This window comes from Saccopteryx leptura, chromosome 3 (assembly GCF_036850995.1).
Source record: "Saccopteryx leptura isolate mSacLep1 chromosome 3, mSacLep1_pri_phased_curated, whole genome shotgun sequence".
Lineage (NCBI taxonomy): Eukaryota > Metazoa > Chordata > Mammalia > Chiroptera > Emballonuridae > Saccopteryx > Saccopteryx leptura.
The window spans coordinates 106,262,484-106,277,423 of record NC_089505.1 but is presented as its reverse complement, the minus strand read 5'-3'; the positions used below and the strand labels follow the sequence as shown (position 1 = coordinate 106,277,423).

Below are 14,940 nucleotides of genomic sequence, written 5' to 3'. Positions count from 1 at the left end.
AGACCGCCAGCCCCAGGAAGGACTGTGAAGAGCCAGCGGTTGGATTTCTGGTACTGCTGAGAACAGCCGTGCACACAGCCCTCACACAACCCAAGTGGAAGTGTAGTTGTGCTGCACTCCTTTTTACGGGCGAGTTTAGGGAGGTTAGGCACGTGTCTGGGTCGTACAGCTCAGAATTTGAGCCAAGGACTATTAATAAATTTCAAAAACAAACATGTATTTCTCTCATAGGCTTGTAGGTGAGGATGTCACAGCTGATGTGGAGTGCAGTGCTGTTTCTAGGGCCACATGACCCTTTCTTCCTGTGAGGACACAGACACTGGTGTCCTCACAGAGCTCTCAACCCAGAGAGCTCATGTGGGGTGCTGAGTGCAAGTGCTAGTGTGGGCGCGGGGGGGGGGGGGGACCGCCGCGGTCCTTCACCGTTGGTGTGGACACACTGTCACATGCCGTAGCTGACGGATGTAGAAACTCCATGAGCTCACAGAAGAGGAAGGGGCCTCCAGACTGGGAGCATCCGTCTGGTTGTCTGGGGTGCACAGGACTTCTCTAAGTGGATCTGCACAGGGAGGGAGGATGGCGGAGCGTGCGGCCCAGCGGAGCCTAGCGTGGCTTGGGGGGGTGCAGAGTGAGACGGGGCAGTAGGCCGAGCCCTGAGAGCACAGCAGGGAGAAATGGTGGCTGGCCAGCTGCGCTCCTATACCTGTGTTAACCCTTCCGAGCCATTTGACTGTGGATGAGCGACTTCACCACTGTGCCTTCGTCTTTTTCATCAGTAAAATGGAGATAATCACAGGTCCCTTAGGAGGCTTAATGAACAAGCCTGGCTCATGTGAGTCATTTTTATTGTCATTGCAGCTTTCTGTGGTCCTCTGTGAACTGGAGTACAGGGTCAGGTGGTAAGCTTAGGATCAGTGGTGTCTTGAAACTCTGTCTCCTAGGAGAGCTCAGGTGCCAAGTGTGGGGCAAGAAGGGCTGTGTGAGGCAGGAAGGGCTGAGAGCGTGCCTCAGGGCTCTGTGTAGTGGGGTGACAGTGTGATCAGCAGTCGGGGTGAGCTTCTCCGCACTCTGTCCTGGGCATGGTCTGTGGCCATCCAGCCTCCACTCCAGAGCCCTCGGCGTTCAGGATAGGAGCTCCTCCCCTCATCTGTGGGGTCAGTACAGCTCTAGAATGAGGGGCTTTGGCTGTCCCAGTGGAAGGTATTGCTGTGGGCTGTGCAGTCTAGATGGGCTCCACGGTGCCTAGGAGCAACCGGGAGCCTGCCCACCGTTTCCAGGTGAGTGACACACTGTGCTTCCTCCCCAGATCCGGCCCCACATCGCGACTCTCCGCAAGTATACCTATGGCAAGCACATCCTGGCCAAGCTGGAGAAGTACTACATGAAGAATGGCGTCGACTTAGGGCCCATCTGTGGCCCTCCAAATGGTATAATCTGAGGCAGTGTCACCCCTGTCCCCTCATTCCCACTGACCTCACTGGCTAACTGGTAAATCTAGCCAGTAACCAGAAATGTAGTATAGAATCTGAAATGGGTAAATGGTATCGCCAGGATTACCCTCTCCAAAAAAAGGAATCAACTTCACAAATGGAAAAGCCTTTGTAAATTTAATTTTATTACGCATAACATGTACTAATTATTTTTTTTAATTGACTAATTGCCCTGTTGTTTTACCAGTGTATAGGATACTTGTACATAGGTAACCAATGTACATGGGAGGCCACATATTTTGTTCAATGTTGTATCTATTTTCCACATGTGGAAACTTTCAGGGTGGTTGGTTTAACAAAAAAAGTTTAAAAAAAAAAAGAAAAAAGGTTTTTAACTCATTTGCCTTGCTGGCAAGTTTTGCAAATAGCTCTTTCCCACCTCATTTTAGTAAAAAAGGAAAACAAACAAAAAAACCTGAGAAGTTTGAATTTTAGTTAAATGGCCCCAAACTGGCATTTAACGCTGTTTATAAAATATATATATATATAAAATGAAAATTGTTTCACAGTTGCTAAAGCTTCATTTTATGACATTAAGTTTATGAAACTTCTAAAAATTGCCTTTTTTGGAGACTATTATGCTGAAGAAGATGGTGCAGTCTGTTTTGTGATGAGGAGACATGAGCTCCCAGAATGTCTTTCAAGGCCGGGCGGGGTAATTGTTTACTGCCTGTTGGATTTTTTCTGTTAACATTGAAAGGCAAAATCTTGATTATTTAGCATGAGAAAAAAAATCCAACTCTGCTTTTGGTCTTGCTTCTATAAATATATAGTGTATACTTGGTGTAGACTTTGCATATATACAAATTTGTAGTATTTTCTTGTTTTGATGTCTAATCTGTATCTATAATGTACCCTAGTAGTCGAACATACTTTTGACTGTACAATTGTACATTTGTATACCTGTAATGTAAATGTGGAGAAGTTTGAATCAACATAAACACGTTTTTTGGTAAGAAAAGAGAACTCGCCAGCCCTGTGCATTCAGTGTATATTCACACCTTTTATGGTCGTAGCATATAGTGTTGTATATTGTAAATTGTAATTTCAACCAGAAGTAAATTTTTTCTTTTGAAGGAATACATGTTCTTTATACAGCCTAGTTATATGTTTAAAAAGAAAAAAAAAATAGCTTGGTTTTATTTGTCACCTAGTCAGACTGTAGTGAGCTCCTTTCTAAATGTTATTCAAGATGATTCAGTTCACAGTAGTGTTTTTTTTTAATCCTAAAAGTAATGTTTTGCTTATTTTGTGACAGTCAAAAGGACGTGCAAAGTTCAGCCCTGCCCTAGCTTTCCTTACAATCAGAGTCCCCTCACCTTGTAAAGTGTGAATCGCCCTTCCTTTTTGTACAGAAGATGAACTGTATTTTGCATTTTGTCTACTTGTAAGTGAATGTAACATACTGTCAAATTTCCTTGTTTGAATATAGAATTGTAACACTACACGGTGTACATTTCCAGAGCCTTGTGTATATTTCCAATGAACTTTTTTGCAAGCACACTTGTAACCATATGTGTATAATTAACAAACCTGTGTATGCTTATGCCTGGGCAACTATTTTTTGTAACTCTTGTGTAGATTGTCTCTAAACAATGTGTGATCTTTATTTTGAAAAATACAGAACTTTGGGATCTGAGTTTGTGCTTTAACTTTATTTCCCCCAATATAGTGCCCCAGGACAGCAGCCCTTTCTTTCTTTGTGCCTCTTTCTTTCTGCTCGTTTTTTGTTTTGAGAAGATGTGGGGTAGGAGGGAAGAGAATTGAAATAGGGATGGGGTGTCAAACTGCTTCTTTGGCCAAATTTGACCCAAAGATGTAGGGTTCAGCCTGCCCAGTGCTTTCAAAATCAAGACAGTCCACATTAATTGAAATTCCCATCTTCTATTGAAAAATAGAATATTTGCCTCCCTGGGCCCGGAGTCAGCACACTAATCACAGGGAGCCTTGTCAAAAAGCCTGTGCCCTGCGGTTTGCCCTGTTCTCTCCTGATGATTGTCACTGCCCCTTCCTGGCTTCCCCAGCATTTGTGAGCCTGGGGTCTAGATGAGAATGCAGTCAATTACCAGTAAGTGTCACCCCGGTAAGTTAGTGTTGGGGCAGCTTTCTGAGGCAGGGCTGTCGGGAAGCACCTGGTTGGCTGCCCAGCCTGCCACGCCTCCCTGCTGAGCCCCTTTCCTCTGCACTGTTCCTGGGCTCAGCCTGCCCACACCCCGAGGCCAGCCCAGGCTGCCCAGTCTCCTCACTTGCTCATCTTATTCCACTTGAGAACCTCTTCCAGCTTTTAGTACAGGAAGCTCTAAGTCACTAAGGTGACTGTCACCTCTGCCTGAGGACACCCACCTTCCCTTCTTCAGGACATTTCTCCAGGAGCTGCTTTGGCAAAACTGCCACTGAAACATTGGTCTGTGTTGGCAACTATGGAGTTGGAGGACAGGTGGGAGCCACACGACCTCACACCTGAAAGTGGAACCTCAGGGCGGTTGCAGAAGAGAACTGCGTGGTCCCCACTCCCAAGGTTCAGGGATGGTCACTAGCAGGCCCTGACCTCCCAGGAATAAGGGAGGGAAAGGAAGTTGAGATAGCAGCTTCCGGTTTGGAACCTGATTGCAGTGGCTGAGGTAGTGGTTGTGGGCCCACCAGAGAGCATGCTGGGGCTTGTGAACTGTGGCCCTGGAATCAGGCTGGGTTCAAATATGGGTCCCACCACTCTATGTGCACTTGAGTGTATCACCTTTAACCAAACTGCTGGGGATGGGTCGAAGGTGAAAGTACTTTGCGGAGTGGTTCTCACATCACGTCTTGGAAAGGCCTGGCTACTCAATAGTGGCTTTGCTAGATGCTTGCAGAGGCAATGGGCACAGTGGGAGCTTGCTTGGGTTTCTTTCCCATTTGCCTACTGTCTTTTGACCTTGGCAGAGCCTGTTTGAGCTTGTTTCCTCTGCAAGATGGAGTCACTCCTCCTAGAGCTGTGGCAGGATAATGTCAAGTGCCTGGCGCACAGTAGGCACTCCCGTGTTGGCTTTCTTCTTTTCCATCTGGACTGTTATATATACTTACACTCGGGTGTTTATCCCCTTAATACTCTTAGCATTTAATGAAATGTTTTGCTTTTGTGGGGTTTTTTTTTCAAGTGGTAACAAAGCAAGATACTCGGTTAGAAATATGATCACCCCCTCATCCCTCTTATTTCAAGCCTGTGTCTTTGAAGCCTGGGGAGGCTTTTCAGTCGGATAAATACAGGTTTTAATTTCACTTGCCTTTTATTACCTGGATCATCTTTCCTGAGGCCAGGTTTCCTTCTCTGAAATGAGGGAAATAATAGTACCTACGTCAGAGTTTGTGAGGATGAAATTACCAAGTAGAGCACGGTACCCGGCACATTGGTATCATAAATGGTATTTATGTTTTACTTTTAGCATCATTCATCCAATGGCTCTGCACAGGCTTTGGTGAACAAAACAGTCCTCGTCCAGTATGTGAAGAAGTTTACAAAAAGTCATCCTGAACTGCCTCGGTGCCAGCACCTAGAGAGGTGGATCTTCCATGTTCTTTCCTCCTTCACGAGAGCCCTGCAAGGAGCCTGGTGGCTTATCCCCATCCCACAGAGGTGGCAACTGGTTCAGGGTTCTGAGTTCTCATGCAAGGCCGGTTCAGACCGACTCGGGGCCTGCGGCTTTTCCCCTTGATGCAGACCCCCCTCCTCTGCAGGATTGAGTTCCATGGAGCAGGCTGAACCCAGCTCAGCCTCCACTTCCTCACTGGACTGGCCGCCATTACCCACTGCTACCAAGTCTGCTCAAGGACGTGATGTTCTGGGCTGCCACCAAATTGATAACAGTACCTGCATTCTTGGGACTCTCTCTGACAGAGTCCCTTCAGGACGGACCCCTCACGGTTTATGTAACCATCCTTTCCCTGGTGTTTACATCCTTTCCCTGGTGCTTTACAGAGCACATTTGCAGCTGTGATCCCTTTGGTCCTCGCGAAAACCGGGCAGAGCTAGGGAAGGTAGAGGTTATCCAGTCTATTCTACTGATGAGGAATTTGAGACTCAAGCCACACAATGAATCATTATCCAAGTAAGGATTTTATCTGAAGGGTCCTGACTCCCAAGTTCAGTGCTGTATCCATGTCATCTCACTCTTCCCAGCTTCCACCAGCCCCAGCAATAACTGGCCTCCCTTTTGGAGTTGGGTTTCCAGAGATGCATGAGGTACCCGAGATTGGAGCATTTCGGGAGAGGAGACCGGTGACTTCATGTAGTTACCAGCTATAGCCACACGAGGGTGTTGCTGCCTAAAGAAAGCACTGGAAGTACAGGCTCAAAGGCTCAGAGAGCCCAGGTCAGGGCTGCGAAGGCTTTCCCAGAGACCAGAGGTCCGGCATCTGCCCTAAGACTAAGCTTTCCCCCTTCTTCCTCCCCAGATGCTCCTGGGCATGTAGGGCTAGTCACTCAGTCTGGCTTCCTAGCGTTGCCTTTGACCCACCATTACCTCTGGTAAATCACTGGTAAATCACTGACTTCTCAGTTTCCCCAAATGTCAACTGGAGTGGTAGCCCAGCCCCGCTGCCCTCACAGGGCTACTAGTGTGAGGCCAGATGGTTGGGGCTGAGGAGGACAGTCCCGTGCCTCTGTTAATGTGACCTGAGTTCCTGGTGCCTCTTTGTGAGGCCACATCCCTAGCTTATGCACCAAGCTTTCAAACACCAAGCTTTGTATGACGAATAGCTGCCTAGCTTCAAATCCCAGCTCACTGGCCCCATGTGACCTTTATTTCACAGGGCATATTGGAAGCAGCTGCATAAGACTGGGAAAATAGTAAGCCAAAAATAGGAGTACTTATTATCATATTATTATTATTATTATTATTATTATTATTATTGCTTTTCCTTTTCCCCGGCTATGCTGGGACCCTTAGAATTTTCACCAGGGTGACTATTTAACTCATCCTGCAAACTGGGAGACTTTTAAGCACGAAAGCGGATGCACTAAATGATTACCACGTGGCACCGGCCCTCCAAGGTGGCCCCGCCTCCTGGTGTTCTCACCCTCCTGTGTGTGGACTGGGGCTACCCGGAAACAAGGGGAGACTGTGGAAGGGTGGAGTGTGACTTACGAGGCTAGGCCACACGAGACACGAGCACCAGCTTGCTCTCTCTAGGATCACCAGACCATGTTCCAGGACAAAATGTGGAGAGGTCCACTGGGGAGGAACTGAGGCCGCCTGCTGTCAGCCAGCATTAACTTGCCACTCATCGTTGCCGTCTTGGGAGCAGAGATCGCCACCCCACCCCACAGCCTTTAAAGACTGGCTGACATCCTGACTCCAGCCTCGGGAGGGTTCCCCCCTTCCCCAGCAGAACCACCCGGCTCAGCTGTTCCCGAACTCCTGCCCCGCAGAAGCTGGGTGAAATCCTCCGTGTTTACTGTTGTTTTAAGCTGCTGTGTTTGGGAGTAACTTGTTATGCAACAATAACAAATACACAGCACAAACGCTCGGATAGCCCAGGCCTGTCCAGGTAGATCAGAAGGCCCGTTTCTCATTTCTTCTGTGGGGCATTTGCTGTTCCAGTCCATGTTGACCTTGGAGAGCCTGTGTCTGGCCCGGCACCCCCACCCTCACCAACTGCCCCTTGCCAGAACTCTGGGAAACTCTGGGCGTTCCTCGGAGCCCGGGGTGGGGGCAGGTCACTGGTGAGGCTGGACCTGGGACTCCCGGCAGGCCATAGCCATCCTGTCCCAGCGGTGCCTCAGCCTCTGTCTTAGTGGCGAGTGCCTTGACCCACCCACCTGCAGCGCCCCAAGCAGGGAATGAGTGGAAAATAATGGCCAATTGGGGTGTGACTGTGGGTCTTGCCCTGAGCTGAGTGCTGCCCGCCCTGTGTCACTTGGTTCACCTCCCTCAAACCCTGGGATGGGGGAATGGTCACTCACTCCAATGTCAGTGGGAGGAAAGTAGTTCCAGGTCATTGGCCAGGAAGCGGCAGGCACAGGATTTGACTCCAGAGTCCCTCAGGCCTCTCCTCAGAGCTCATGCTAGCAGAGTCCCTCCCTGCTGTTGCCCTCGGCCAGGCCCTGTCCCAGGGCCGCCTGCAAGGTGCTGGGAATTACATTTCACCTCCAGGTCTGATCTGTTTACAGAGGAGGAGAGGAGGCCCAGGGCGAGGGAAGTCACCGGCTCAGGGCCACGCAGATGGTGAGGGATAGAGTAGGGACCTGTGCCACGTGAGTACAGCTTGTCCCCTGCCCTGGGGCTCCTGCTTCCTGGGCACCTAGATCTGCCCCTGCCCAGCCCATAGCAGGCACTCGGTACCTGGAGGGTGAGTGAGGTTTGAATGCTGGTCTCTACAAATCTCAAAAACCCCAAATGAGCCCACGTGACACATTCAATATCTCAGTGGCAGGTGCTCCTCCGCTTCCATGGCCTCGGGGGACGGGGCGCCTCCCCAGCCCCTCCGACCGTCTCTCCCCGAGCCCCCAGGTCACTCTCCTGTACCCCTTCTTTGGTTGTCACCAGCAGGGCTGCTCTAGCCCCAGCATGAAGATGAGAAAGAAAAGATATTTGCAGAAAGGCATTTTTTTCTTCCAGGAAAATGATTCCAAGTGTGCAATTTATTCCCAGGAACGGGGAGAGGGGGATGGGTTAGTGGATTGGCTTCTGGAACGGCAGTGCCCTCCTCCCTGTCCCTCTCCTCTCTCTTTCCCTCTCCTTCTCTCTCTATCCCCTCCATATCCGTGTTGCTCCCCCCCCCAGGGAAGAGGGCAGATGTGAACACTCACCCCTGGATCTGGGTTCCCCCACCCCACACACAGCCATTTCCTATTCCTGTGACCTTGAACTGGCCAGAATGGGCAGCCCCAGGGGAGAGTGGAATGAGGGCCTTGGTAGAGGGGTAGGTTTTACCCTGAGTTTTGCCCAACAATAGGGCAATTGGTCTAGCAGGCGTCCCCAAACTACGGCCCCCTGAGGCCATTTATCCAGCCCCCACTGCACTTCTGGAAGGGGCACCTCTTTCATTGGTGGTCAGTGAGAGGACCACTGTATTTGGCAGCCCTCCAATGGTCTGAGGGACAGTGAACTGGCCCCCTGTGTAAAAAGTTTGGAGACCCCTGGTCTAGAGGAAAGGGGTGGGTGAGAGAAAGCCCCCAGGACAAGAGCAAAGTGTCCATGTTCTGTCGTGTACAGTGTGACTTTAACCTCTCTTCCCCGTTTGGGGGCCTCAGTTTTCTCATGAAATGGGCAGATGGAGTGGATGAAGTGTGGAGAACCACACAAGGCCCCACCTGCTCTGTCCATTAGGTTAGAGTGAACAAGTCCCTCCTCCAGGTCCCTGATATCCGGAGCCTCCCGCCTGGGTTTCCAGTCCCCAGAGGCTCCCACCTTCCCCAGCAGGACTCCGCCACAGTGTGACCCCTTCAGAGCACCCGCTCTCCTAGTCCTGCCTGTCATGGCTTAGTGGAGATGTCACCACCACCACCCTGAAGTCTTGCTAGACTCTCTCTGTGACACTGAACCCCTCAGAGTGCGCTTCTGAGAAAGTCTGAGTGAAGGCAATCTTGAGGTCAGAGACCCCAAAACTCAGGAACGGAAAGAGGATTCTGGCAAGAGGGCTCCTGATCTAGAGCCCACAGAGGGAACTTGGGGAGACTCAGGCTGTGTCAGCAAGTAGGGGTGAGTGGCTGGGGCTACTGCGGGCCAGGACGTGGCCTCCATCTGTGGGGAGCCCCTGCCCACCCTGACTGTGTGAGGGTCTCTCAGGGCCAAGCCCCAGGCTTGTCCGGAGCCCCCCTGTGTACTAGCAAGTCCTGCTTGGGTTTCCGGCAGGACTTGCTGGTTTCCGGGGATCGGAAAGCCACGCAGGAGGCTCACCCTGCCCAGTCCAAGCCCCCATCCCGCTCCTCCCCACCCTCTCTCCACCGCCCTAGGACTTCACTGGTCTCAGTTGAGGGTAGAATATGATGTTATAATACGGCTGGGCTGTGGGCTCCCATTCAGAGGCAAATTACAGTAAAATTAATGAAGGTTAAGCTTCAAGGCCCCACATCTGTGTAGCATCCCTCCCCCCCCCTCCCCCAGCCCATCCAAAGCCTTGTTCCTAGTTCTGTATTTGTGATGCCCTCAAACTGGGTCCCAACTCTGTGGGTCCCACTCCTATTTTTAATCATACTCAGCTTGAGGTGCCAGAGCCCTGCTCTCCCCTCTTCCCCGAGGCCCCTTCCCCTTCCCGCCACTGGGCCTGGCCCGACCTAGACAAAGATTCCTGCCTCCCTGCAGCCTCTGCTCCCTCCTCCAAAGCCAGCCCTGCCCAGCCTTGCTCTGTGCTCACAGGTCACTCAGCTCAAAGGGAATCTGACTTGCCCCTTTCCTCTCACCTACGCCTGGCCTGAGGAGCCTCTGGGGAAACATTTGGGACCACAGTTTGCAAATCTCCAGTTCACAGACCTAGGAGAGGTCTGGGTTCAAATTCTGAGCCCATGCCTGACAGTTCTGTGTTCAGGGGAAGTCACCCACTCTCATTCTGAAAGGACTTGCTAGTACACAGGGGGGCTCTGGACAAGCCTGGGGCTTGGCCCTGAGAGACCCTCACACAGTCAGGGTGGGCAGGGGCTCCCCACAGATGGAGGCCCAGTCCTGGCCTGCAGCAGCCCCAGCCACTGACCCCTACTTGCTGACACAGCCTGAGTCTCCCCAAGTTCCCTCTGTGGGCTCTAGATCAGGAGCCCTCTTGCCAGAATCCTCTTTCCGTTCCTGAGTTTTGGGGTCACTGACCTCAAGATTGCCTTCACTCAGACTTTCTCAGAAGCGCGCCCAGCTCTGGCCTCCACCCTGAATCTTTTTTTTTTTTTTTTTTTTTTTTTTTTTTTTTTTTTTAAAGGGTAAGATTTTATTCTTTTTAATTTTTTTTTTTTATTCATTTTTAGAGAGGAGAGAGAGGAGAGAGAGGGAGAGAGAGAAAGAAGGGAGGAGGAGCTGGAAGCATCAACTCCCATATGTGCCTTGACCAGGCAAGCCCAGGGTTTTGAACCAGCAACCTCAGTGTTTCCAGGTTGACGCCTTATCCACTGAGCCACCACAGGTCAGGCTCCACCCTGAATCTTGAGCAACACTGGAAGTTGTGATGGAGACAGACGGCAGCTGGGAGGGAGCAGGGTGAAGGTGGGGGACCCTGGCGAGACAGGGACTCATTTCCAAGGCTTGTAATTACCTTGAGCTGAGGGCCGGTTAGGATCACAATGTCCCTCTGTGCCCAGAAGGGATGGTCCCAGTGAGCTATGTAACCTGTGGCAAGTCACCCTGCTTTTTTCAGAGCCCCACTTTCCCCAACTATAAACTAGGATGAATAAGAGCGAACCCCTGCGTTGCGCTTACCGTGTGCCAGACAGGCTCTGCTCAAAGGGTGCCTGAGCCTTAGCTCATCTGGTGCTCAATGCAACAGCCCTGGGAGGCAAGTAAGTGTGTTTGTTGTTTCCAACTCGCAGGACTGTGGCAGGGACGAATGAGAGTGTTTCTGGTGAGTGCCACGACAGCGCCTGGCGCGGAGGGAGCCCTCAGCAGGCCCTGGCTCCCACCATTGAATGGCAGTGTTGAGTTCCAAAGAGCCAGTCTGCTGAGCCAAACCTCTGGGGGCAGGCGGAGTCAGGTAACAATCCTGAGTGCCTACTGTGTGCCAAGCCTGGAGATGTAACTCTACATAAGGGTCTCAGGCGTGGAGCTCAGAGATGCTGGCTGAGGCTTCCCTGGCCCCTTTCCCCGCCAGTTAGAGCCAGGAGGCCCACCAGGGCAAAGAAAGGTCTGATGGTGTGGGGTGGGAGGTGAGGCATGGTGGCCAGGGGTGCCTGTTGCCTGTTCTCTGGGTTCCGGGTTCATCTGAATATGTCTGTGGGTTCGCTGTGTCCCTACAACAGTGTGAACCCCATCACTGACTCAAACTCATTCATCAAATGCTTCCTGACACACCTCTAGACCTGGCATTAGTGTAAGAGTGAAGAGTCTGGGTCAGGATCTCAGCTCACCAGCTGTGTGACCTTGGGCATGTCACCTAACGTCTGGTGACCTGGTCTGTCATACCGTCAGCTCTGCTTGAGTCCTGTGATTATTGCCCTTTGGGGATGCTGTGCTCACACTTCTGGGGAGACAGAAGATATGAAAATCAGCAGGGTGGGGAGTGCATGGATGGGGCTTGTCTAAGGTTCTGGGCAGGGGTGGGACCAGCCCAGCTCAAGGGGGTCAGGAAGGTTCCCCTGAGGCACCAAGTAGGCGGGGGAGTTGTGCTAGGAGAAGGGCATGCCTGTATGGGCGATGACTACAGGTGAACGGAGGTCCTGAGATGTCAGCACGTGGTTGGGATGCCCAAGCAGCCATGGGGGAGGGTGACTGTATGAATTCTGGAGTGCAGGTGAATGTGTGCATCTGTGAAACCCAAGGAGAGCTGGCGTAGGGGGGTGAGGGGCAGAACGAGACTCTCAGGGGCTCAGATCTGGGTTGGTTCTGGCTGTGAGCAGTATCTTTGAGGAACAGCAGGTGGCGCTCCTAGCCTGCCCAGCCCGAAGATTCTCCACACCATCTCTCCTCACTCTGTCAGGGAAGAGTGGCTACTGCTCCCAGAAGTCTCAGGACAGGCAGGGACCCCTAAAAATGGGCAGTGCTCACTGCCCACCTTGTGCAGGGAGACTGTCCTAATGGCCTTCTTGATAGCTAATTTTCTGAGCCTTGCATACCTGCCAAGACAGTGCTCACTACCTTCTACTGTAGCCACTGCCATCTCTGACCAGCTCCAACTATTCCAGTTTTTTCTTACACTGAGTTGACATTTGGCCCTAACTCTGCCTTTTGGGAGCTCCTCAGAGCCAGTCTATTCCCTAAGTCTGTGGCAGCCCCTCTGGGAGGTGACTATTCTTACATCCAGGTTCCTTCATTTATAAGCATCATCCCAGCCACCTTTACTGAACCCCCAGGACAATGGCAGGGAAGAGCCCATTTAATCTTCAAAAGCTGGCATCTTGCTTTGGGCCTGGCACACACAGGCACTCAGTTGATAATTAGAGAATGAATGAATGAACCCCATGTGGTCATTATTCCCATATTACCGTTGGAAAACAGGCTCAGAGAGGTAAAGTTATTCATCCACTGTCACACAGCTCATAACTGGCAGAACTGGGGTTTGAACCCAAGTATTTGCCCAACCCTAAATCAGAGCTTTTCAGTTCCAAACTGTGCTGCCTCAACTAGAATCAGCTCCCCACACACTGGGCCCTGTCAGCCCCTTTCCATCCCTTTTCCTGAGGTGCCTGTGGGTCAGAATTCCTAAAAAAAAAATTCGGAATCAAATTTCCAAAGGCTGGAACCTCAGAATTCCTCGAGAATTTTAAATATCAGAGTTGGAAAGTTTTCCTCCCTTCCTCTCCAGGATCTCTGCCAAAGGGTGGTTGGCCTGACCTTACATAGCCTTTAGGGACACTTCCTTCCAAGGAACATCTGCTAATTCAGCTCCACCTTATGCTGAGCTGTTTGTCCTCTGGACCTCCTTCCGAGGGCCCCTTAGAACAAGTCCGGGTCCCCTGACACCCCAAACCACAGCTGGTGCCCCAGAGTCTGTCCCTCCAGGCCCACCCTGGCATACTCCCCTCTCGGCTCCATTTGTCCTGGTTTCAGTTCCCTATTCCTCAAGGAATTGTTCCAGATTCAGCTCAATTTAGTTCCTATTTCCTGATGGCAGGGCCTGTACTGGGTGCAGGGCCATGGGGAGAGGGGAGGCTGAGAGCAGAGACTTCCAGCCTGCTGTCTTTAGCAATTAACCTCCCCCTCAGGGCCTCAGTTTCTCATGAAGGAAGTGGAGATACTGACCTCACCTACTTCATGGAGTTGCTGAGAGAATGAAACCAGAAAACCCACACAAAGGACTTGGTGCTACACCTGGCACATGCTTAGGGTTCAATAAATATTCACTCATTCTTCTCCCAAAACACCTGGGTGGGGTGAGCTCAGGGGAATGGGAAACACATTCGTTGAGTCAACACATTTGTGTTGAGCGTCCACTATGTGCCAGTCTCTGTGCTAGAATTGGGGACACAGTAGCGGGCAACTCGAATGAATAAGTAAAGTGCATCATACAACAGATGGGCATAGAGACATATGCCTGATCACCATGCAGGGTAAAAAGACGGCCACTCTGGGACATGTTTCTTACACCATCTGCACGGGGGTGGGGGTGGGGTGGTCTCCAGTCTACCTGAGGAATCTGAGTCTCAGAGAGGTGGGGCTGCTTGCCCAGTGTCACACAGCTGGTGGGGAAGCAGCACCACTCTAGGTCTGTTCAGCTTTTCTTCTGCAGATCAAGTGACAGGGCCCAGAAGTCAACAGCCCGCAGGTGCAGAAGGGAGACTGAAGCTTAGTAAGGGCAGCACCTAATCTGAGGTCACTCAGCCCATATCTGTCCTGGAGACATCAATGCCCAGTGGGCTTGGATGACCTGGCTTTGGGGTGAGTTAGGTCCTGGAAGAGCCATGTGTACGGTGCTCTTAGGGAGAGGTTATTAATGATCACACAAATGCGACCTATCTACTCAGACCCTCAAAGGAGCCAGGCCCGTTCCCCCTCCCCCGCATTCCCACACGGGATCCTTTCCTTCCCTAAGGACAGCCCGAGAAGGCGCGTTTTGAGAGATCCTCATTCTCCAGATCAAGGCTCAGCGAGACAGGGACCTCGTCCCAGGTCGCACAGCAGCCGGCTGAGCGCGCTGTCCCGCTGACCTTACTGCGGCGGGGACGGCCGGTGTAAGGGCGCGCGGGCTCTAGGCGAGGAGCTGGGACCCACGCGGCGGTAGGCCGGGGGTGCAGACCGGGCAGGGGGCGCAGGGGGCGGGGATCACTGGGCGGGGGGCGCGCTCGACCCCGCCCCGCCCCTCCTCCCGCCCCGCCCGCGCTGGGGGCGGCCCGGCGGCGGCGGCGGCGGCGGCGGCGGCGGCGGCGGCGGCGCACGCTTCCTGCGGGCGCGGCGGCTGTGGGCGCGGAGCCGCGAGGCGGAGCCGGGCCGCCGAGCCGGGAGCCCCGAGCCAGCCGCGCGTCGGTCCAGCTGCCGGGCCGTGCCGCCGCCGAGCAGCCGCTCCGCGCGCCGCGCCTCGGGAACAAAGGCTCCCGCCGTCGCCGCCATGAAGCCGGGGCCACCGCACCGCGCCGGGGCCGCCCACGGGGCAGGCGCTGGGAGCGGGGTTGCGGCCGGGCCCGGGGCCCGCGGGCTGCTGCTGCCGCCACTGCTGCTGCTGCTGCTGGCCGGGCGCGCCGCGGGGGTGAGTGACGCACGCCGGACCCCCTCGCCGTCCCGTCCCCTCCCCCACTGCGTCCCTGGACCATCCCCGTGGACACCCCCGGGGTGGCATCGATGCGGGAAGGCCATCCCCGCCACCGGTCGCCTTCTGGGGGCTCGTTCCCTTTCCTTTCGCGACCCCT

The 14,940-nt window shown here is 52.8% G+C and overlaps 2 protein-coding genes across 17 annotated transcripts in view; both read left to right on the top strand.

Moving 5' to 3' along the window:
- The window catches only part of PUM1 (pumilio RNA binding family member 1), a 145,057-nt gene extending 141,928 nt beyond the window's left edge, over positions 1–3,129 (top strand). For all 16 annotated transcript variants that reach the window (XM_066375670.1, XM_066375685.1, XM_066375684.1 and 13 more), the window contains one exon: positions 1,307–3,129. In XM_066375670.1, coding sequence (XP_066231767.1) covers positions 1,307–1,438 — 132 coding nt within the window. In that variant the 3' untranslated portion in view covers positions 1,439–3,129. The remainder of the gene's footprint in view (positions 1–1,306) is intronic.
- Positions 3,130–13,640: 10,511 nt separating this feature from the next.
- Positions 13,641–14,940, top strand: part of SDC3 (syndecan 3) — a 38,631-nt gene continuing 37,331 nt past the window's right edge. Inside the window, exons 1-2 of the mRNA XM_066372639.1 lie at positions 13,641–13,647; positions 14,332–14,780. Coding sequence (XP_066228736.1) covers positions 13,641–13,647; positions 14,332–14,780 — 456 coding nt within the window. The remainder of the gene's footprint in view (positions 13,648–14,331; positions 14,781–14,940) is intronic.